This window comes from Zonotrichia albicollis, chromosome 5 (assembly GCF_047830755.1).
Source record: "Zonotrichia albicollis isolate bZonAlb1 chromosome 5, bZonAlb1.hap1, whole genome shotgun sequence".
NCBI lineage: Eukaryota > Metazoa > Chordata > Aves > Passeriformes > Passerellidae > Zonotrichia > Zonotrichia albicollis.
Genome location: NC_133823.1, coordinates 46572191 through 46596079, shown reverse-complemented (window position 1 = coordinate 46596079; position 23889 = coordinate 46572191). Strand labels below are relative to the sequence as shown.

The 23889-nt window shown below is 41.3% G+C and overlaps 1 protein-coding gene across 14 annotated transcripts in view; it reads right to left on the bottom strand.

The window, feature by feature from the left end:
* APBB2 (amyloid beta precursor protein binding family B member 2) overlaps positions 1-23889 on the bottom strand; it is a 163653-nt gene that overhangs the window by 23143 nt on the left and 116621 nt on the right. For 12 of the 14 annotated variants that reach the window (XM_074541588.1, XM_074541593.1, XM_014269503.3 and 9 more), the window contains 2 exons: positions 23042-23188; positions 18001-18128 (listed from right to left, as the gene is read on the bottom strand). In XM_074541588.1, coding sequence (XP_074397689.1) covers positions 18001-18128; positions 23042-23188 — 275 coding nt within the window. Of the gene's footprint in view, positions 1-1168; positions 1322-1431; positions 1891-18000; positions 18129-23041; positions 23189-23889 lie in introns of those variants that run through there. The other 2 variants (XM_005490527.4, XM_005490529.4) reach the window with 2 other exon arrangements.

Here is a 23889-nt window from a genome sequence, read left to right as displayed (position 1 = left end):
GGGTTTATGTATATACACCCACTTGTTGTAAAAGGGAAAACTAACCAGTACTTAAAAAAAGAAAAATTAAAACTAAAAAAACCAACCAAACAAAAAAATCCCACAAAACAAAAAACTTTAAAAAAATCATAACTAGTATTACATAAGAAAACCCCACTATCTTTCCCCGTCCCTCTTTTAAATTCTTATGAAAATAAATAGGCCACTTTTTACTGAGAAATGCTCCACGGCTAAATAATGTTCTTTTCCTCACTCATAAGTTGTTATAATTACATTAACCACAAGACAACAGCTACAAGAACAAAATTAAAGCCATAGTTTTAAAAGATGAAACAGATCATGTAGTCCCCTCATAGACTCAGCTATCCTTTAAGAAAGCAAAAATTACTGCACAGAACAGGGAGAGCAATGAGGTTCCATAACATGCAAGAAACCTAATTGAAGAGTGAAGTTGCTGAGTTTAAAGAAAAAGATAAATGTGCATGTCTCTCCTCCTTCCCCATGCACCCAGCATAATAAGGATTCAAAGCTATATATCAATTAACGAATCAATGGAATTTCTCCTGCTGCAATTTCTTTATAAATTCACATAGGATTAAACAAGCACAGAGACCTCAAGGCAATAGATTACATTTAATCATAAAGTTTCGTCTTCTGTCAAAAGAGCTGCTAACTAAATATATTTAACATGCAGGTATACCCACATATAGTGCAATACTTTTGCCATTAAAGATGTTCATGTCTTTTGAAGATTTGCATAGATTGTTCAATCTTCATTGTCAATTATGGGCTGAGAAAAGAAAGCCCAGACTGTCTAGCTAGAAGTTAGCTGGGAATTAGCCATAAATAATTATACAGGTGGTGTATGTTGGGAGTGAAAACACAGAGCTTTCTTCGCTTTAGCAAATGAGGTCTCTGCTGTTCTTAACTGCAGCATCTTTTCGTACATTAACACGGCATTAACAGGAAAAACAAATCAGGATCAGCCTCTACAGAATCAGGCTGGTCAGTATGCAGTCAGTAAGCACAGTCAGTTTAGGAACATGTAATTCTGAGCTGAATACAGTCCCCCAAACCTATTAATCATCAGGATCCATAGTTAGCTTACTGCTCAAATGAGCAACATCTGAAGGGATAAAGGAGAGGGAGAACAGCACCCAACACTTACCGCTCAGCACAGAGTCCAGCATTTCTGCTACAGTGCTCTCCTGAAGCTTGCTAAGTGTCAGCTCAGGAGAAAAGAAATCTGACTTGCCTTTGTCACACTAGGAGCTGTAATTTGCCTTGCAGGCATCCACACAGTAGCTTTAGACTAATAGATCACAGCTTTGAAAATGCAGCTCGAGACAAAGGCTACACTAACGCAAAACTGTTGTCTGGGGGGGGTGGAAGGGCTGAGGTTTTTTCCTTGTCACTTTTTAAGTTTCTTACCTTTTCGTTGCAGCTAAGAGGAATTAAATGCCAAGCACGTCATACAGAACCCCCAAGTCAATAATCCCCATCTCCGGTGGTTGTATTTAAGCATCCGACGGTGCAGAGCACTTGATGCAGCCGCGTGTTTGTACTTCAGCGACGGGGGCTGAACGCCCCGAGAACAGCAGCTCATTCATTTTACAGTGCACTGAGGCACACCATGGCAGCTCCCACTCTCCGGGCTGTGCTTGCCGGCTCCAGCTGCGAGGGAGTGGGCGCCTCTCCCTGGAACGCGGCTCCGCCAGGGGTGTGTCTGTTCCTGCCTCCCATCCCTGTGCCGCTCCCCGACCCGCAGCTGGGCTCTCTCCTCCTGCCACGCATTGTGTTTCTGGCCAGTAAACTCCAAAGATTAATCTTTTGTGACACAAGTAATCTTTCGGGGAAAGCTGAAGTGCACAGGGAGTCTGCCCCTCTCCATTTTCCAAAACCTCTGCAAAGCATTCACAAAGTAGCTCTGAATGCAACACAGAAAGTCAGTCTCCTTAAAAAGGCAACAAAGATTTACAGCTAAAGCCAAAAATTCAGACACAAGTAACAACTACATTTACTTCAATGAAATTACAGTTGCTTATGCTGGAAATGAGATTTATCCTTGAGCTGTAAAAACAAATAATTTGATTTTCCAGAACTGGCACATGCAATAATAGTAAATCCAATTTAGAGGTGTTGCTTGCACTAAAGGTTCCTGGAGCATTAGTTTTTATCAAAACTCCCCATTAAATGTGCTCAATCAGCAACAAAGAGCTGCTTCTGGTAGGGACTGCATTTAAAACATATCAGGGCTTAAAGCCCATTCCAGGTTATTCAGCTTTCACAGTTAGCTGCAGCATTGCACATCACTTCTCAATGCAGGGGGAAGACTGGGGGAAAGCAAACTCTGACCAAGGAACAACCCCAAGTTTGCAAGGACATGGTCACCACCCTGCAAGTGACTCTTCTCCATCCAAGAGAACTTCTCCCTCAAATGTGCCAGCAGAGCTGCCTGTGGGATCACACCTGTGGTCTCCCAGAAAAATGAGCCAACATGCAAATGTCCACCAACAACTCTTTAAATTATCTGAGCCCAATCTGAGTGAAAGTAGAGCAAGGAACATGACCATGGATATTTCCACCAGCAGAGCTCAGAGGGTGAAAAGCAGTTAAGGATAATTTTCTGGCAGTCACTTTCAGCCACACAGATGCATAAGGAACAGGATGTTTTTTTCACCACCTAAATGCGCCCTCAGAATCTAGTGGGATGGATTCCTTCCTTCCTTCCTTTCCTCCAGCTTATCATCAACAAGGTTTGGCAGGATCAGTTATGCTCAAGCAACAACCTGTGCCATCCCAAAAGCTTTCCACTGATTTCCAGGGAGTAACAGGAGGGAATTTAATAAACAAATCTGTGGATGCTCCCTGAGATAAAACAGCTCCAGCTCCTCCTTGGATGTGCTGAATGCCCAGTGCTAAGAAGAATTAAAAGCTATGGAAAAATTTTTGCATTGTCCAAGCAAGTTCTCAAAAGTCTTGACACAAATGTGGAATTCACTTGTGGGGAAAGAAAGGGGCATTTTACGGACAAACAAAACGGCACCTGAAACTGGTTAATGGGCTAAAATATAAATATATTACATTTATAATCTAGGTTCCAATATGCATTCAGTGTAATTTCTTTACATTTGAAAATGAGGACCCAATTGATTTGATAACTATTAACTATTGCAACAACCCTCTTCATTGCTGCTGTCCTCTTTTAGTCTTGGTAAGGAGAATACAAGGGGGTATGGTAGCCTTCCAGCTGGCCAAACAACAGCACTCATGAGAACAATGTCAGACTTTTACTTAAAAGGCTTCTAAGGAGAGAAGCCAGATTTCACCATTTTAATATGCTGGAACAGTTTGTGGGAGAGAACTGCTCTTCTCTGATCATCCTTCAGTATGAAGAGAGAAAAAGAGATTCATCAAAACTTTATAAACATGTAAAAAAAGTATAATTAAAACTAAATCTCAGATTTCAAGTTATTAGTTGGCTTTTCAAAAAGTGAGCTGGGGTTAATTCTAATCCTGTGTTGGTTTTGATATTTTGTTAGATGCCACACTTACTGCCTGTGCACCTGTCAGTAATAATATGGCTAGACATAAATGTGTTTCAAGGAATAACTTGCCCTGGTTTTATCATTTCATCTTCCCTTGCCCCGCACTCTCTGTTCCTCCAAGTTTGTTAATTCTAGTTGATATGTATGAAAAGGGCAACAGATTTACCTCTGCCACCAGATATAGGAAAATCTCTCAGGGCTTGACCAGCAGGCAGTTTCTGAAAATGAAAAACAATCTGAGCCAAATCTCTTCCCATTTGTGCACAAACAATTTGCTTAATAACTACAACTGTGTGGCAAAACTTAGCTTTACCAATTCTCAATCACACCCAAAAATGTGGATTCAAACATGAATTAAAAATTTTAGTTATAGGCTTCAGGGTAATGGTGGTGGCATCTGGTTTCTGATTTCTCCCAGTTTACTTGAACTAATTTTATTCTGAAAATGAAAGGTGAAATTCACACAGAAGTCCCCTTTCATGAACTGTATTGTAAAGAATAATCATCAATAAGCTTTGAGACCAGTCCTGGAAGTCCCCACTGGATGCCAGGTTTGGCTGACAAGCTCTCCCTAGCAACAGCTGCTACCAAAAACACAGCGAAAAGATTTCCAGGACAAACACCACACTGAGTCCAATTTCCCACTGCCAGCCAGGCAGTGAAACTTGCAGCCAAATCCCTTGGCAGGAAGGATCTTTGTACTGCAATTTACAGTACAAATCAGGCTGCAGAACAAATGAGTTTACAGCAAGTAATGGGTCAAATTTACACTGACAAAAACATCCCCAGCAGCCAGCCCTGGCAAGGTGAAAACAGCCCAGGAGAGCTCTCGGCTCATGAAGAGCTGACAAATTCAACTCCTGCACTGCCAAAAGTGCCAAATGAAGGTAGAGGGGGTGTTTTGGGGCATGCCAGGTGTATAAATGACACCTGTGTTGTTCAGACTCTCCCAGCTATCCTGTGCTGCCCTCTCACAGATCCCAGCTGGGGGCCGCTTCCCAGTCTGCTGTGCTCCTCACTGGGATGAGGCTCAGCCAAGCTCATCATGAGGGAATGGGCAACACGGAAAAGAATCTGGGCAGATCTCCATGCCCTTGGTAGCAATGAGGCGCCCAATTCTCTGGTTAAACTGCAGTGAACAGCAGGACACCTGAGTGAGTGAAATGAGCTTATCCTCTAGACAGGGGTGGGATCACTCTCCATAAACTGATCAAATATTCCCATTGCATGGCCAGAATCTGTATCTCACAGTGAAATACCAAGTATCCCAGCACACACAGCCCATGTAAGACTAGCAGAGCTATAGATGGGCTGAAGATACAAAAACAGAATCAGCATTTGAGATCCTCATACTCATCCTGAGCAAGGGCTGGACCCAAGGATTTCACATACACAAAATTTTGAGGAAAAAAGAAAATTAGTTTATGATTATCCAACTTGGATTCAGGTTGCAGTTTGCTTCAGTTTGAGCAAAAAGAAAATTATATTATAGCAATATATTCATACTGTGAGGCCAAGAGTGCATTTTAGTCAGTCCTAGCAGCTGCACTCACACTGCTGGCTCACAGCTGTACCCTTGCAGTCCTACACTTGAGGGAAAAGCCAGAGCAGGTTTGCATCCCAGCTCATGCTACTGCAGCACTCAAAAGCTCCACTGCTGCCTCACGGGAAGAGAAGCAAATGCTTCCCAAACTAGCCCTGCCTTTGCTATTCTGAAACATCCATCCTATCCCTCACACAAAACATTCTGACACTTCCAGGAAACAAAAAAATTGTCCCTTTTGCAAGTCTCAGAGCACTACAATATTCTTCAGTCTTTAACAACCTAGAAACTTAAAACCTCCCCTCATTGTGATCATCTACTTTCATCACAAATTATCACACAGTAACAGCAGTGCCAATCGTCTAATTTATCTAAAATTTCCCATTATTTTTGAAAAGAGAAGGTGAGAGGCAAATGAGGAAACATTTCAGAAGGTTTAAATCGTGGATTCGGCAGGTATATGAGAGCCTCCATACATATCACAAAATGAGTTTCCAAAATCCATGGGTGGATGAAGAAAATTTGAAATACTACCTTGAATCCTAAAGACTCCAAAGTGACAAAATGAATACAGCATTTGTGAAAGCCTGAGTTGGCAATACTCCAGGAGAGCTTTGTCTTTTTTCCATTAAAGCCCCTAGAGCCATGTATGTATACTCCATAAATGAAGAGAGGGCTAGAACAATTGCTCAGTTTGCTTGTCTAATCCATCTCATTACGTTCCTGATGGTGGTTGAGTAAAAGCAGAGATGAAAAGCTATTTCCCTAAATAAATACACACAAGTGTCCTCCAAATAGAAAAAAAAAAAAAGGAATCTTTCTTAGTAATTTATTTTCTTGTGGGTGTGGGTACAATCAATCTTAAACACACATCTATGTTGTTGGAGATACATATATGAAGTTTCTTTAGGTTCTTCAGACACTGCAGAAAAGGAATAGGCAGAAAAACTTCTTAATCGATGAATAAGGACTGATGAAACACAACTGCAAAGCAAATGCAGTTCAATTTACCCTTAGCAAACTGAACTACACCTGTGGTAGCTTTCCAAAGGAAGGACCTCCACTGCTCTAGACTGTCTGCCATAGGGACCCAGGAGGGCCCTTCCAATCTGAGCTACTAAAAAGTAATTCTGTAAGTAATCCATAGTGCTGTAATTCTGTAAGTAATCCATAGTACCTCCTTCTGCATCTTGCTGGCAAATCCAGCATCATTACAGACACTGCTGTGCCAGTATGAGGTATCCCAGAACAACGGCAGGCTGACTTTCACAGGGTCTTGTCTGAAGTGGAAAAACTCACTTCACTGATGTTAAACACAGGATCAGGAGAATATTATGTCAAATATTGAAGACAGCCACCTTGCAGACCTTTAACTCTTTCATATTCTTTTAAAAAACCATAGTAGGCTCCTTACTTTTTCCCCTGCTATTTATTGCTTGTATGAGAACCTTAGTACTGCTAAAGAAATAACATTTACACCATCCTGATGCCCCCAGAGGTACTGCATTGATTTTGCTGAGCAATATTCAGGTCCTGGAGGTCCACCTCTGTAAGTTAGTCCCTAACTCAACTCATGGTCAAGCTAATAAAAACCTTCCCATCAATTATAAGGGAATTTGGCCCAACTCAGGGCACAAATGTACATCCAGCAAACTTGGAAATTAATCAATGTGGAGAGAGGGGAACTTCAAGCAATAAAATGTTGAAATTTTAGAGATATTTGAGTTCTATGTTTAATGCATTAATTCAGATTAGAAATTGAAAGCATTTTTATGGGATAAAGACAAACAGCATTTGTGTGAAGATGACTGTCATCAGAAGAGGTATAATGCACATGAATTTTTCAGTCTCACTAGGCACAAATTTATTTAAAAAATACAGATGTTAATTTCTAAATACATTGTAACAATTTCTAAATACAAAACCAAATCAGTCAGTAAATAAATCCCTAAATGTTTAAGACACTTGAATTATCTGTTGACAAAACTATTTTCATTTGCTCAAAGTAGTGTTTAAATTTCTGCTAATCAATCTGCACATATCAAAGAGGCTTCAGCAGACAATACCTCCAACGCCAGAGGCCAAATTGTGCTGAATACCCCTAACAAACAAAGGCCCTTTTCCCTGGTGGAGCCAGTGTTAGGTAAGAAGCCAGCATACTATTCTCAAAATTAAAATCCTGAAGTGAAAGGGCTTTCTAAATACATGGAATGGATAGGACAGTATATACTATGATTTACATAAAAATGCACTGCATATAAATATTTGAATTGCAATCATCTAGCAGCAAATGTGAAAAAGCATCCAGAGGTAGCTGTGACACTTAAATAATTGAAGAGCCAAATTGATAGCAAGAGAATCCTCTTAGAGGCACATTTCAAATTGTTATATAAGTGCAGGTAGTTGAGTTTGTGACTGCGCATAGAGAGACCCAGGTCAAAGCCTGTACCTCATTTTACTATTGCATATAGCAAATGCCAGAGGACATTCAGTAGTCTACAAATACGTAGTCATGTCACAAATCCTCTTGATATCAGGAAAACACTCATGCAAAGATCAAAGGTGTTTTTATCAAAGTGGATATAAATATTTACACAGTAAAGGAGTATATAGAAACATCCTATATACACCTCTCTAATATAATCTCTAACATCTACATCCTATATACAACTCTCTCTCTAACCTACCAGTACAATACTCACATAAGGTGTTTGGACAGGAGGAAGAGCTACACAGGTCACTTTCTGTCTGTACTTTTGATTTTTAATTTACATTAGAAAGCAGTGAATTTCCCACATTTTATTAGCTAGCATAACAGTGAGATAATTGAATCAAATACTTTCTGCTGCACAAATATTTTTTCCTCTCTATTTTTTCTGAAATTATTTGTCCAGTAACAATTTTTATAAAGTCAAAATTTTGCTCACAATAGAAAACAATAAGCAAAGTAATTACATGTCTTGCAAAAGGTTTACATTTTCAAGTGAACCACTACACAACAGAAAAGTGTTTTACTGCTCATACAAACATACTATAATCAAGGTTGCAGAGAGCTTTATGAACTTTTAGCCAGTAAGGTGTTAGTAAGCATTCTTGGCACAATTTTTCTTAAGACATTGCTCTTCTCTTCAATGGCCTATATTTCTTTGGTTTTTCTCCTCAGAAGGTTTTTGTATGTCCACCTTAGTACTAACTGAACAGGTTCAATATATATTAGACTAACAAAGTGAAATCACTAGTGGACTAATTTGGTTTTCTCTCATCTGCTACACAGACAGACTAGGAAAGGTCTTGAAATGAGAATGAAAGAATACAAAAAAGTTACTGTTGAGTTTTTTTTGTTTTGTTTTTAAGAAAAGCAGTTTTTAATTATTTGACAGCCATTTATTCCATAGGTGGCTCCCTCTATACACAGTCCCTATGTTGGTATAGCCTCTGAGAGATGTGCAATTAAGAGTAACTTCAGCACTGCTGAAGATAAAGGGTGTGAATGCAAGGCAGGCACCTTCAATTGACTCCAGCTGGTTTGGGAAGGAAGTTGGTATTTTTTGTTTGCACAGCCTCCTTGGAGAGGAAACAACAGAAGGAGCATGCACCCAAGTGATGACCACACAATGTAAATAAGGTAAACCATCTTTGACTGTGAGGTAAGATCAAAGCTTCTAATGGGGTGTTGAAATCTAGCAGGGTTGTAGAGAGTCTGGGAGGAAGATGGATGTTTCCTGGGGACAGGTACAGAGCTGGACAGCAGCTGCTTTTTGCATCACTGTTTTGCCATGGAGTTGAAGCAGCAGTTACTTACAGAAATCCAGCCTGGACACAGCATCTGCCTAATTAACATACAGAGAAAAGAATAGTAGAAGAACTCATCAGATTTCTACCCCAAAATGGCAGTCAGCAGCTCTCCTGAGCCACACACACTTTCACAGGCAGCTCAGCTGTTCTCGAGGGACCTCTGTGATAGCTGCTTAAATTCATGGATTACCTAGCTGTATCCTGATGTGTTTGAGTTTAATAGCTGAAATAACAGCGAATGTGTGGAGATTTTCTAGCAAAAATTTGTATAAAGACTTTAAGCCAGGGACTCAGTCAATATGCCATCTCATTAATTGAGACAACCTGACTATGTCACAGTGCTTATTTGTAATCCACATATAGATATATCATTTGTTTTAACTGAAGCTTTTACAGTGGAATAATTTCAAGTGCTATTTAAAAAGGTTCAGGTTGAAGATCAGGAGGAATTTGTTCCTAGAAAGAGTGACTAGACATTGGAATGGACTGCCCAGGGAGGTGCTGGGGTAACCATCCCTGGAGGTGTTCAAGTGCCACGGTCTAGTTGACAGGGTGGTGACTGCTCTAAGGTTGGACTTAATGACCTCAGAGATCTTTTCCAATCTAATTGATTCTGTGTTTCTATGTAATATTTTTTCATCTCATTAATGAGATTACTCAGAAAGGATAGAAGGATGCTGTCCCAGATGAAGCCACAAGCAACAGAAAACCATTGGTGCAAAACTACAGGCGTTTCAAATTAGATATAATTTCAAGTTAATACCAGCTTATTTCAATGCATCTTCAGTCTACCGTGTCTTTCATGTTAAATCCCCAAGCTAAAATAAACCAGTTTAATGAATCAAAACATGAATGCACACATGCAGCTTTTTGCACCCACTTGACCATGTTTGCTTTAAAACACATTTATTCTGTAAGCCTGACTGGATGCTCCCTTTCACAGCTGTATTGTTTCATTACTCCCTCCTAGAATACACTGCACCTCCAAACAATAGTGCCAGAACTTATGGATATAAATGAGAAGTTTTGCATAAATAACTACCTAAACTATTTCTTAGTGAGAAGGGAAAATGCTACCAAAACACACAGAAAGGGATCCTCAAATGCAGCTGGCTTAGGGAAGAAGGAAAAGCAAAAGATAACTATAAAAACCCAGCTAAAAAGAGAGGTCAGAAAAGACAGTAAAATCCTTTTTCTCCAGTGTAATCCTTCACCTATGCCCTATTTATGTGATTCCTCACAGTATGTTTTGTCCTTATTCCAAGGTTACAGGGACCGAAGGGACTAGGCAATATTGATTAATGGTGTTTCAGAGATTGAAGAGCTCAGCTGAAATTACACATTCTTTGGGAGGTGTTATCTTTTCAGAAGAGCAAGTGCAAACACCATTTCAGTTTTAATTTATTTTTTGCTTTTCTCGACCATGTTGCTAATGCAGAAAAGAAAAGTTTATTATTCATTATCTTGTGCAGTTTGATAAACTTCTCTCATAGAACTGAAGAAAGACTCAGAGCACATTCAATCATCGCCTCAGAGGGAAGGCAATCCAAAAAAACTTAAACACCTTCCTGAATGATGCATCTAGAAGCCACTAAATCTGAATTTAGACACTTGATTTTCAAAGACACTGAATGTGCAGAGATCCTACTGAAGTCAGTGGACAGCACAGGTGTTAAACACCTCTGAAACCCAGACACTTTTGTTAACCATGGAAAAAGCAAGGCAGCATACTATTTTTAATTCCCCATATTCTGAGGAATTTGAGCCATAACTTTACATCATATCATCCCCATTTGCCACAGATTTGTCCCATTTTTCTCTTATATCACCTCAAAAGTTTTCTCTTGTCCTAACAGCTCCTAAGATAACAGAGCTCAGATAATTCATATTGTTGTCAGGGCTCTCTTCTCTTTCAGTTTAGAGGATTATGTCCATCTGACCTGGGGCATCTATTCATTTAGTTGCCTGCTCTCCCCTTCTGAGGCAGCTTGAGCCTCATCACATGTGCATCCATTGTTCTACTTTCTTCAAGGCCCTGTCTGCCTTTCTCCCCTTTCTGAACCTCAGCTTCCTTTTATTCCTATGTCTAGGCAGCAGAAAAACAGCAGCAGTTCAGAGAAGCAGGGCAATGGACATGCCCACCTGATAAAATGGGGCAGAGGAAGGAGCACAATACATTCACATCACCCAGTCAAAGTGTCTGTGGTCAGAAAACTTTAATATCAGAGAATGTGCCTGTCCCATCACTTAAGAATCAAAAGCAACCAGGCTCCCTCCTCTGCCTGTCAGAAAACACACTAACTATACATTGCAAACAAACCTGCTCTGAGTGGTGACAAGGCCAGTGGATGAACAGACACACGCTGTGTGTTCTATCCCACACACCAGGCGCCCGCCCCATCTCCAGTTCCATATTCAGCCCATCAAAGATGTCTTCTGGATTCACCAGCAGCCCTCCTTGCCAGCTGACCACAGACTGTTTCAGCTGGATATACTGCTGTTTTATGAAGTCACCAGGAGACAAGAAACTGTGATCTTTCAGGCAGTTAAAGTCCTTCAGATTTTTTAAAACTTGAGGTGGGCTTGGACTGGTGGAGGAGCAATGAAGATAAAGGAGGGTTCAGGGAAATGTGCCTATGGAATCTCATTTACAAAACTGATGAGCCATTGCCTTTTCTCTCTTCCTTGTTAGTGAGCTGCTCAGAAAGCAAAGGGCATGCACCAGCAGTCCAGGCGGAGAGACAAACCCCAGCCTGAGGAATGATTAATGTACAGTCATGCTGCTCACAAGTGAGAAGAGCAGCCCTTTTACAGCCTCAGTGCATCCCGAGGTTGTAAACACGCTTTTAATGACGAGGAGAAAAACATGGCATGCATGGCTTGCTAGGAAGCAAACACAGCACTGACAATTATTCACTGATACACCTCTGACACCTCCATGTGACAATGACCTTAGTGATCTTGAAATCAAACTATTTATGCAACTGCAAGGACTGTTCTTATTTACAAATATTACTAAATGAATCTTCATGACTGTTTTCAGAACAGCAGGAGAGAAAGACTGCACAAAGGACAGTGGTTTTTGACTCTTAAAAATCACAAGGTGTCACCAAATCTTTCAAAGCGTTGCATGTATACAGGACATTTATTTTCTTCTAATGCCCATATATACATATCAAACAAAGGAGCGCAGTGTACACATCCATGCATACCCACCAATTTTTGGGAATCTGCTTTTGTTCATGGTTTTATGAAGGCATTCCAGGCCTTTTAAAATCAAACATATTTACTGACTGATCAATTGAAAACAAGGGATGAAACACAAAATCACCACACAGCCCAAGTTAACCAAATGAGGAAGCCTTTGCTACCCCAGGATTGTTAAATAAGAATCTCTAAAGGGCAGTATAATAGTGTAACCTATGGAGAGAGTGATTACAGGCTCCTGGAAAACACTTCTGCCTGAGGTGAGATAGCAGCCACATCCTCAGATTAAACTTTCATCAGCAGATCTCTGTGTTTCATCAATCTTTCATTATGGCAGAGCTTAGAAAATCATCTGCTCATGTGTCATTAGAAAATCTCTTCATCTTCCAAAGCAGAAACTACACAAATAAATTAATACAAGCAAAATAGTTAAAAGGAGGGCCTGCAGACCATTTTGGGGTTCAAATAGATCAAAATACAGAGAAATAAACATTTCTACAGTATTTTAAAATTTAAATACTACTTTTCAGAACAAATCCAATATGTTAAATTATACAGGTTCTTAGATGAGAAGATATAACTAATTAAGGAAATTCACGTGCAACAACTTCTGGAACAATTTCCCACCAGAAACTGGGATTTCATCAACTTCATGAACATTTAATCCACCTAAGCAGCAATGTGATCCCTAGCTTTTTTTCTGGTGATGGCAAACCCATGATCAGGGAAAGTTGCTTTTGCAGTCAGTGAATGGCTTTGGTATTTCTCACCTCAGTAGCAACAGGTGATTTCACCAGGATAAATGCAGGGACTGTGGGCTAGTGTACAGATGAAAAAAAAATTTTCTGTAAAAGCACCTATCAAATTTCTTACAAGTGGCTATGAATAGGAAAGTTCTGAAATAAAATTTCTTACAATGAAAACACCCCAAATTCCAATAAAAGTGGCTAAGAACATTAGTGTGCCAGCAAATGAAATATTAAAGCTGGCTATGGCTTTGTATTTAATACCTAAACAAAATATATATATTAAAACTTAATAGACAATTTCTTGCTGTTCCTTACAGCAACTGGTAAAGAAATGTCATGCTCTCTGGAAATAAGAAATGTTCCCTTTGAACACAGAAAGGCCTACTCCCACTACTGACAGTAGAAACATGAGGAAAAATTAGTTTATTTCCTCCGCCAATTTCTCTGTGTTGTCAGCATCACATATAACTTCCTTTCAGGAAAACAGCTGAGATTCCTCAAGTGGCCAACTTTAATGACAAAAAGGAAGAACTGGGTTTAAAGGGTTCTTGTTATTTGTATTTTTAAAATTGGACCTGTACTTCTCCCATATATTCCATATCTAAACATTTTTTCTTGATAGAGACATAAGTTTCTGCATTAGTCTTAGACCTGGAATTCCTCTGTGGCCCCCAGCTCTGGCATGCAGAAGGGCAGGGGTGGGATCAGCGATTTCCCATGCCTTGCACACAGCTCTTGGGGAATGCTGTGGGGCACCCCAGCAGGTCAGAGCAGACAGGGTGACCTGTGCACACACAGCCTTTCCCAGCTCCTGCCCTATTGATGGGGCTTATGTTCATCTAGGAGAGTCTGCTATTGCCTCCCACCCCAGACACATTCCACCAAAAGCACACAATGTTATTGGTGCCACATGATTGCAAAAGGTACATTTCTCTTAAATGTTTCCTAAAAACAACCATGACCAGTTCTGTCTTTAGGAAAAGCAGGTACCCAGCCTGAAGAAATATGATTCATTATCTTCTTTATAAAAGAACATAATGGAATGATTTTATTTCACAAAGAAATGTAAGTATCTGGGAAAAGAACTGTAAATGCTTAAAAAAAATAATGAAGATCAAAGCTGGAATCTTTTATTCTGTAAAGCTGCATCACATTTAGGTGCCCCTTAAAACGCTCTATTTATTTTCTGACAGAAGCAAGGTACTACAAAAACTGACTTGAAGGGAAATGTGAAATGCACCCATTTTCTAATGCAAACAAAGAACTCCAATGGTTTATTCATTTGGAGTTAAAACCTTTTTACTTCCCAGCATTTCAAACTGGATTTGCCCCTTTTAGATATCTCAAAAATCTGTACCAAAGGAAATGAAAACCAGTTAACACATGCCCAATCGACTCTCAGTCATTTATAAGAGTAAAAAAATTAGAAACCTTTAGCCACCTAAAAAATTAGTCACCTTCCCTTGTAGAAATTTAACCATTGATAATCAGAATCTTTGAGACAGATAAAACAAGTTTCAGAAAATCTTTTACTGAGAAAGATTTTTCATGTTTGAAATTACATTTCCTATTAAAAGTCAGAGACAAAAAACCCCAAACTCTGACTACTGCAAATATCTTGATGTCATGGTTTGAGCCTGGCACGGAGCCAGTGCCCCCATGAAAATGCTCTCACCCTGGTGTCTGCTGTGAGATGTGACCAGGAATAAGCAAAACAGGCTCCAGCTTAAACATAAAGAAAACTTTATTACCTAATCTACAGGAAAATAGGAAAAAAATATAGGGAAAAAAAAATTGAAAACCTTACAAAGAAACACTTTCCTCCTCCCCACCACCAGAATTTCCCAATCCGATACATTCTCCCAAATCACCAACTGCCCAGCCTGGCACCACCCTTTAGAATACTCAAACTTCAGTCCATGAAGAGGAGAGGAGTCCTTCTTGTTCCATAGGCTTCCCCTGGAAACACGCTGAAACCTCTGTGCTTCCAATGTCACTCGGCACCGCCCGGAAAAGTCCTTTTGCCGCTTGTGACATCTTCCTTCCATGCTCAGTGCTCACCACTGTGCATGGACCAGAGCTGCTTCTAGGGCTGTCTTTTAAGGATGCCTTGTCTCACTCCAAAAAGGCACAGTCTCTGCTTTGGGACATCTGTCCCCCCCCATATTTTTCCAACCCCCTGGGGCCGAGGGGTCCCCACGATGAACCCTCCTGGTTCTGAGGCACTGCCTCCCCCTAAGTGCAGTCTCTGTGTCACAGGAACAAACTGAGTCCATGGCCACACAAGAAAAGTCCAGCCAAAAGGCCACTCCAATCATCTCTCCCCACTCAGCCATCTCCACATCCTTCGGGCCAGGTCCTTGTCTCATCTCATCTCTTATCTCCCTTCTTATTCAGCTCCGAGGAGGATCAGCATTTTTGCAAGGCCCCAATCATGAAAGAAAGGGGTTAAAACTTCCAGTCTCTGTCTGTCCCAGAACGGCGATACTCTCACACGCGCGGCTGTTGCGGCAGGCCGGGCTGCACCCTTCCCCCCCGCCTTCTCCTCCTGGGCCAGCTGCTATCACATTCAGACACCGACTCTCTCTCTCTCTCCCTCCTGGGGGGAGAATGGTTGCCCGATGTCTCTTGGGGCTGCTCCTCCACCCTTCCATCCTCGAGGGCCTCCCCATCTCTGTCCAGGCCCCGGGCCTACCGAATGGCTGCCCCTCCCCTGCCCAGCAGCAGCGGCTGGACAGGGGAGGGAGATCTGACCTCTTCACCTCGACGTCCCAAGAGAGAGACCTCTCAGGGCCGAAGCTTTGTTTTTTAACCCCTGTGTATTCTCGGAGGTGTGTCCAAACTGCACTGGTCACACCAGGTGCCAATATCAAACTCCGAGCATCCATTGGTTTGACCACAGCCTCCCAGAATTCCCACTTCTTCCTGGTCAAACCACCACACTTGACAATCACAGATGGGCTTGGGCTGGAAGAGACCTCAAAGATCATCTAGCTTCAACTCCCCTGCCTTAGGCAGGGACATTTTTCACTAGACCAGGTTGCTTAGGGCTCCATCCAGCCTGGCCTTGAACCTTTCCAGGGATGGGGCACCCACAGCTTCTCTGGGTAACCTGTTCCAATGCCTCACCACCTTCAAGTCAAAGAATTTCTTCCTGAGATGTAATCTAAATCTGCTCTTTTTCATTTTGAAACCAATCTCCCTTAACCTGTCACTACATGCTCTTGTAAATTGTCTCACCCCATCCTTCCAGTAAGCTCCCTTTCAGGTACTGAAAGATGCAACTGCCAACCCCCCTAGAACAAAACACAACCCGAAAAATAAAACAAATTCTATCATAAATTCCTCCTCGGCCTCTCTCTGAGATTTATGACCTGAAAAGCCCTCATTACAAAATTCAACTACAGGAATGCCTAGCTATGCCTCAGGTCACCTTGAAGCCTTGTCCTTTTCAGGATGAACAATCCCAGGTCTCTCAGCCTTTCCTCACAGGAGAGGTGCTCCATCCCTCAAATCAACTTGGTGGCCCTCCTCTAACAGGTCCAAGTTCTTCCTGTGCTGTGCCCCCAGAGCTGGCTGCAGCCCTGCAGGTGGGGTCTCACCAGAGCAGAGCAGAGCAGAGGGGCAGAATCCCCTCCCTCCCCTGCTGCCCACGGGGCTCTGGATGCAGCCCAGGGCACCTTTGGCTCTCTGGGCTGGGAGTGCCCATGGCTGGGTCATGTCCAGCCTCTCACCCACAGCATCACCAAATCCTCCCTGGCAGGGCTGCTCTGGGTCTGTGCATCCCCCAGACTGGGCTGATACTGGGGGTTGTCCTGACCCTGTTTTTGGTCTTGCTAAACCTCAGGTGATTTCCATGACCCCACTTCCTGAGCCTGTCCAGGTCCCTTTGGATGGCATCCTGTCCTTTAGAAGTGTCAACTGCACCACTCAGCTTGGTGGCATCAGCAAATTTGCTGCGGGTGTATTTGATCCCTTCATCTATGCCATTAATGAGGATATTAAGTAACACTGGCCCCAGTGCAGATTCCTGAAGGGCACCACTTATCACTGATGTCCACTGGGACTTTCAGCCATTGACCAGTAACCTCTGGCTGCAGCTGACTACTTTCATATCCATCCAACAGTCCACTCATCAAATCCATCTCCCTCCAATTTAGAAAGAAGAATGTAGTGGGAGACTGCGTCAAAGGCTTTTTAGATAAATTACCTCAGCAACCCTTGTCTTGTCCAGTGATGTGGTTATTCCATCACAGCCAATATTGGTCATACAGGACTTACCTGACCATTATCAAATATAGACACAAAAAGCAGAAGCTTGCTAAAGTTACTCAGTCCTTAACATCCTTGTGCCAGGATGGGTACTGTGCTAAGATCCTGGACTTTCTCAATGTGAATGGCAATTCAATCAAAATGCCCAATCAGACATGGGAGACACTCACTGTCCTGCTCAATTAAGTCACTTTCACAACCCTGTTTCCACAGCAGTATTACATGAAAAACAAGAATGCTACCAAGAGACCAGCCAAGAAGGAAACCTAAGGAAAGACTGCTTCCAGGGCAGGAAGGCCTTTAGCACACATTCCTGGTTGCTTCCTACCACAAGGAACAACCTCAGCTCACAGGCAGGACATTTCAGGGGACTAATCTCAGTTTTCTGCAACATCCTTGGGGATTTTCTTACATCAAGATCTAGAAGTAAAAGCAAGGACTAAACCCATTACTTTTCCCTCAATCTAGCTTTTTTCTCCATCATATTAAATACCTCAAGAAAGTATAAACACACACAGTCAGAGCATTGATAGTACATTTACTTGGACCAGCAGGAAGACATGCTTTCACATAGGCAGGAGAAACATACTACGAGACATATTTGAAAACATGCTTTTATACCAAAAGTACTACATAGACCTGAAACAAATCAATGTTACACGTGCAGTTCTATGCAGCTGAGTTAATCTGAAAGGCTTGCTCAATGCAGCCTTAACAAAACAGCATACAAGTGACACACTACGAAATGCAGGGAGTTTAAAAGGTAACACCAGCAACAAAAAGAAGAATTTACCCACCTTCTCTCAGGCCCTGGGACAGAGTAATGTGCAGTATGCATTAGCAGACTGAAATAGCAGCAAGGCAGACAAGCAGAGCCAACACTCACCGGCCATTGTCACGGCCCACGCCCCAGACTCGGATGCTCACGATGGGCTGCGCGTGCAGGACCGTGCGGTCCATGGGGTCAATCAGGTTCAGCATGTCATTCTCCAGGATGAGGTACATGTCTTTGCCCTGCAGATCCAGACAAAGTACACAGTGCATCACCCTCTCAGACTGGCTGGGATCAAGGTGTTACGTCTGTGCTGTTCAGACTAGCTTCATCTTTACTCAAAGTTTTGGGCTGTTCCAAGAGCAAATGAAAAAAGCTTCATATGCTTCTGGTGTGAAAAAGCTCTAAGATAACATCTACTATAAGATAAGATAACATCTACTCTAAGATAACATGCTACTATATTTTAAACAACCCCAATCACAAAAAGCTTTGATGTCTTTTAAATACAACTCATTCAGATCCAAACTACTGAGTTATTCAAAAAGCTATGTGTTCATATATATGAGAAATCATGGCCTGTACTCATAGTTAAAGCTTATATCAAAACCTGTACTTTTGAGGCAGAGTTCCTTCCTTCAAGGTGTTTTGTTTCCATAAAATTTAACCAATGGATTATGGGAACAGAAAGCAATTTGTACATGTCAAAGGATTTACTCTTTGAAGAAAGATTAAAGGGGGAAACCCAGTACTAAAACCTGAATGTGAATTCTGCTAGTGACTGCAGAATCTTGGAGCCAGAATTTATCCCCAATTCTTCTGGCATGTAAGAACAAGGATAATGCTTTTTTCTCTTGCAGGAAACAAATTTAGAGAAAATTCTCCTTTTGATGCTAATTCACAAATGCTTATCTTCCTCCTCTTGACAGACCTATTACAAATCTTGACAGCATTTGTAATAGGTCTGCTGCCTCCTCTAGCACATGTAATATCCCTCTTCTTGGAGGCTGTACACATATTCTTCAGATCATGAGCTCCCACAGCAATGCTCCTGGACCTATTGCTGAGCAGTAAGACAAACTCCTGATCAGAAGGTGGAAACTATCAGCTAAATACAGAGTAATTTGTTTCCTCTCTTTGGTGCCAGAATCTATACATGAACAGAAAGAATGGAAAGGGTCTGAATCCCTACTGACTAATGATTCAAAACTGACCTTTTACTTCATCTCAGTGACATAGAAACCCTTTTCCCTCTTGGTTAGAGAGGCTCTAGTCTTTATGATGCCTACTTTTGTGTTTGTGTAAGAAATACAATCCTGTCACTCTGTGAGGGCTTTCTGCCACTGCTTGTAGGCAAGGCAGCAAGGGGCAGGCACTGCCCATTTCCCAGCAGGGATTCCAAGGGAAGCAGGGACACAGAGCTGGCACTGCAAGTACCAAGAGGGATGTGGGAGACACAGGTGACACCTTGTGGGATCTCAGCACCTCAGGACTGAGGTGCCGAGTCACCGAGACCACCCTTGGGGGGCTCGGGAGTCCTGGAATGTTGCCAGAAGTGTCTGGTGGCTGGACTTTGATCCTACACAGGAGACGACACCTGTATGAGGATAGGAGGATTTCACTGGGGTGAATGGTGAAGGGATTAGTTAATTAGAGGGTGAGACACAGGGTTTAGGATTTCTGTACAGGGGGGTTTAGAGAAGTAAGATGGAGGAATTGGGGCATGTCCTGTCCTTCTTCTTCTTCTTCTTCTCCTCCATCTTCTGTGGTGATGGTGGCACTTTGGGATTGGTCATTACTAAAAGTGCACCGGGCAATAAGGGTGAAAGGTATTGGGGAAAAATTATAAATATTGTACACGCAACTTTGGGTATAAAGATAGGTGACTGTCCGGAGGGGAGGGGAGCGTGCTCATGGCTGGCTGCTGAGCAGACCTCTGTCGGGCCGAAAGAAAATCTTTTAGATAAACAATTAATAAACACAGAGACCGAAAGAAGAACTGAAGCCTCTTCTCGTCCTTTGATACGCGGGCTGCCCCAAGGCCACCTCGGGCCTTTCCAGGCCCTCCAAACAGCCGAAAATCGGACAACACTTGTTATGAGCAAAGCCTGAACAAGCATTTCTTGCCTGATGGAAAAAGCACATCTGTGGCTGAGATGCAAGGCTGAATATATAGGCTGCTCCTAGAGAAGCAGGGCAGATGGAGCTGTGATAGTCATGCAAAAAACTGGGGTAAACCAGCAGCACTGAGATGGTAGTGCAGATAGAAAAAGAAACATCATGAAGAAAAAAATGGAGAAATTTGCTTGGAGGTCAGAAGCAGTAAACAAATTATGTGAAGAATGCTACCAAGTGTCACACAGATTGCTTTTTGGACCAATTTTATACTTATATATTTGTTCCAGAGGAAATTATTACAAAAAGGAAAAATATGTTATTCATGCAAAACACACTGGGATTAGAGTAACAAAACAGAATCTTAATTAGCTGGAAAAAATTGGAGAATGGGCAGAGCAGCAACATAAGTCACAGGAAATGATCCTTGCAATGCTCAGGGGATCACTTGTCTGCAGCCAGAAGCAATATATTTTGCTAAATTTTGTTGTCTTATTATACAAAAGCTATTTTAGAGACGAAAGCGCTGCATAGGTCAAAAAGAAATTATTTAGACAGGCTAGGAGCTGGAACATAGGCTTTAATGTCTCAGACTGCTGAAGAGCTGCAGAGATCTGATGGTTTGAAGAAGAGCCATGAAGGGAAAGTGAATAAAGGAAAGAGAGGCTCAATCCCAGCAGTTTTCCTGCAAGTGTTCCAGGCTGCAGTATATAGGTCAACGGGAGATATCTTTTTCATGTAAGTGAAATTGCAATGTACAGAAATGTAATTCATGGCAAAAGTGCAATACAAACAAAAGAACAGCGTTTTTCTGTTTAGATTTTACAGAACAGTAGAAGTTCAAAATTTATAGGCAATTTCTTTTGAAGCAAAGGGCATGAAATCCCACAATAAAGCCACTAACAAAGCTTCTGCAGGGTCAGGGTTTTACCCGGGCTGTGGGAGGGTTTGTGGTTTGTTTTGCAGTTTTTCAAATCATGAAATCTTGGGGTTAGTCCTAACCCCAATTTCACTTTCATTATATTCTAGCTTAGGCAATCTTAAAATTCTTACATGCAGTCATTTAGCTCCATAATAGACTCCTGCTGTAATTGCTCCATCTGATGCATCAATGATGGAGTATAATTTTTTCATGTTCCTTTCTAAGACATGCCTCTTCTAATCACTCTTGAAGCCTTACATTGCAGGCAGGAAAATGTGGTTGGATGTAATAAACTCTTTTAAAATCAGGAAGACAATTTACTTCAGGAGCCACCTATTCAAGCACAGTGTCTCTATTGTTTTGTCAGGCTGATTTTTTTTTTTTTTAATGAATAGCACCCTTAATTTAAACATCCATTCAAGAGGACCAAAACTTTTTACCAGCTTAGCTTGAAAACCTGCAAGGATTTCCAACAAAGAATAAGGGGATTGACAGAGAGATATAGAAAAAACGTGAACATTAACTCCTAAAATAAATCATGAGGGTTCAAAGTAAACACTATATTTCAAGGTGATCAAAGTGCTGCTATCTGAAATATGGATGAGATTACACACATGTAAAGATACTGGATTTTTTTCTACCCTGAGGTCAGCAGTAAGTCCAAAGCCCATGACTGACACATCTCTAATTGTTTGTCTAGCTATATTATCTAAAAAACTGTTCCCAGGTGTAAGAAAGAAAGGAAAACAATATTATTTTGTTTATTTATATGTGCAATATATACTTTGTACATATAAAAGTCCTGCTGAAATTATTTTAAATGGATAGAACACTATATATGTGCTCCTTTACACATAATTTCAATTTTTAAGGGCACTTTCTCCCAGCATCTCAGCATTGCTGGGGTCATAGCTAGGATGGTGAACTGGAGCCATAGACTGCAACAATAACTTGGGAGACTGAATGTTATTTTTCCTGAAACTTTTACTGAAATGTAGACAAGTCTTTCTTTTGATTTCTTTTTTTGTTTGGCAGTGCCATTTCTCTTAGGAGGGAAAGTTACAACATTCACTCTTTTGTCAGTTTTGAATTCAGATCCTGTGTGACCAATTCACATTAGTGTAACCCTTCTGAAAATATGTCAGGAGAGAGGTAGAAAATGAGATTTGGCAGAAGCTGAAGATGTTCCATGAACAATCAAATAATAAAGATGTTTTAGTGTGGCTTTGTCTCCTATGACCTCTGTCTGTCCCACCTTTTCCCTTCTTGTTACACTTACTGACCCCTCAACATCTCCCCCTTGCTCATCTGTCCCCAGCACACCTGGGGACAGATGAATACCTGACAGTATTTTCTACATCACAAAACCTAAATGTCCCTTCAATTTTCCCTGAGTTCCCACAGTTATCCTCTCTTTCTGAGCCAACTCAGAAAGAAGCAGAGAGCAACTGTAGTTCAGACAGCAAAGGCACACTGACCCTTCAGCAAACCAGCAAAGAGGAAAGCTGGGCTCTCTCTTTTTTCCTCAGTGTGTGGGAATCTGGCATCCTTCAAAACTGGATGACACTGGTGCAGAGATTCAAGAGTTATTGGAGAGGAGCCAACAGACAGACTGATGACATATAATTAATTTCCTTCTGAAACACTGATAAAATAATAATTGTAAGATAAACCATCTGTCCATCAGTTCCAATCTTCTCATACATTTCAGAACCACAACCCTGCCAGTGTGGGTTTCCTTAAAGCCCTTTGTCACTGTGAAACCTTTGAAAATGTTGTTACAAAGCATCACTTTCAGACCTCTGGTCAAGAAGAAGAGTTACACTGAATTTCAACAGTTTGGGCGGTGTGTCCCCAGCACTGCCACTGCACAGGTGTGTACTAGCACAGATGTAACAGGAAAGTGAGCTCTTTGGGGCATCTGCTGTCCTCAGCAGTTTGGAACAAAAAAGTCAACACTTTCCCTGAACACTTTTATGTATTTAGCAGTGCCAGGCTGAGGTAGTCAAATCCCAAACACAGAACATGGAAGTAGCTGTCTACAGAACTGCTCCTTTGAGATGTTTTATGATGTGAGAGGGATGTTCCAAGAGGAGAAGTTGTTCACTCTGTTCTTACCTCTCCCCAAATGCCAACAGTGTCTCTGATGTCATTTTTACAGTAAGAGAGTTGTCTGATGCAATTGTTCACAGCAACACTGCTCTTTCCAGGAGCCAGATCTTCTTCTGCCATTTCTACCCAGCCCAGAGATCGCACAGCGAAGCACTAGAAATAAATCAAAAACCATCTGTCATACAACAGCAACTAGGCAGTTAATGGTAAAGGTCTCCAACTAGAACTGGAAAAAAAAATGAAGGCATTGTAGATGGCCTTACATTCAAAGCTAAGTAAATGAAAATATAATTTGTGAACGGCAAGGTGAAAACATTCAAAGGAAAGAAGAATGCACAACTTGCTATGAATGGTGTCAGTGGAGGTAACAGCAATGCCTTTCAATAAAAAAATTTTGTTAAGATAAAGGAGGAAATAAGGAAGCAGGAAATACTAGGATACACACAAATACAAAAACAGTAAAGGAAAAACCACAACTATAGATAGAGTATAGAACTGAAATTTTAGCTAGAATCTAATTGAAAAGAAAGAAAACACTACTGGATTAAGTCTCCTGTGAGATATCCACTGTCTGACTTTTTACCAGAAAATTAGACTTTTTTGTGGATTACAGCAATCACTTCTATAGTTAGTTTACCTAAGGTAGCAAACAATAACAATTTCAAAGCTAAGAAGAAGATAAGCTATCATAAGAGGAAAGCAGACTTTTTCTGGAAGAAATTCAAAATTACCTTTAAAATAAAACACTCTCAGTTTGGTAGCAGAAAGATGTTTAGCCAACTAGAGCACTCAGTTGGCAGAACAAGCCAAGGCAACATTATTTTGTGCAAATGGTACTTTTTGCAAACAAAACA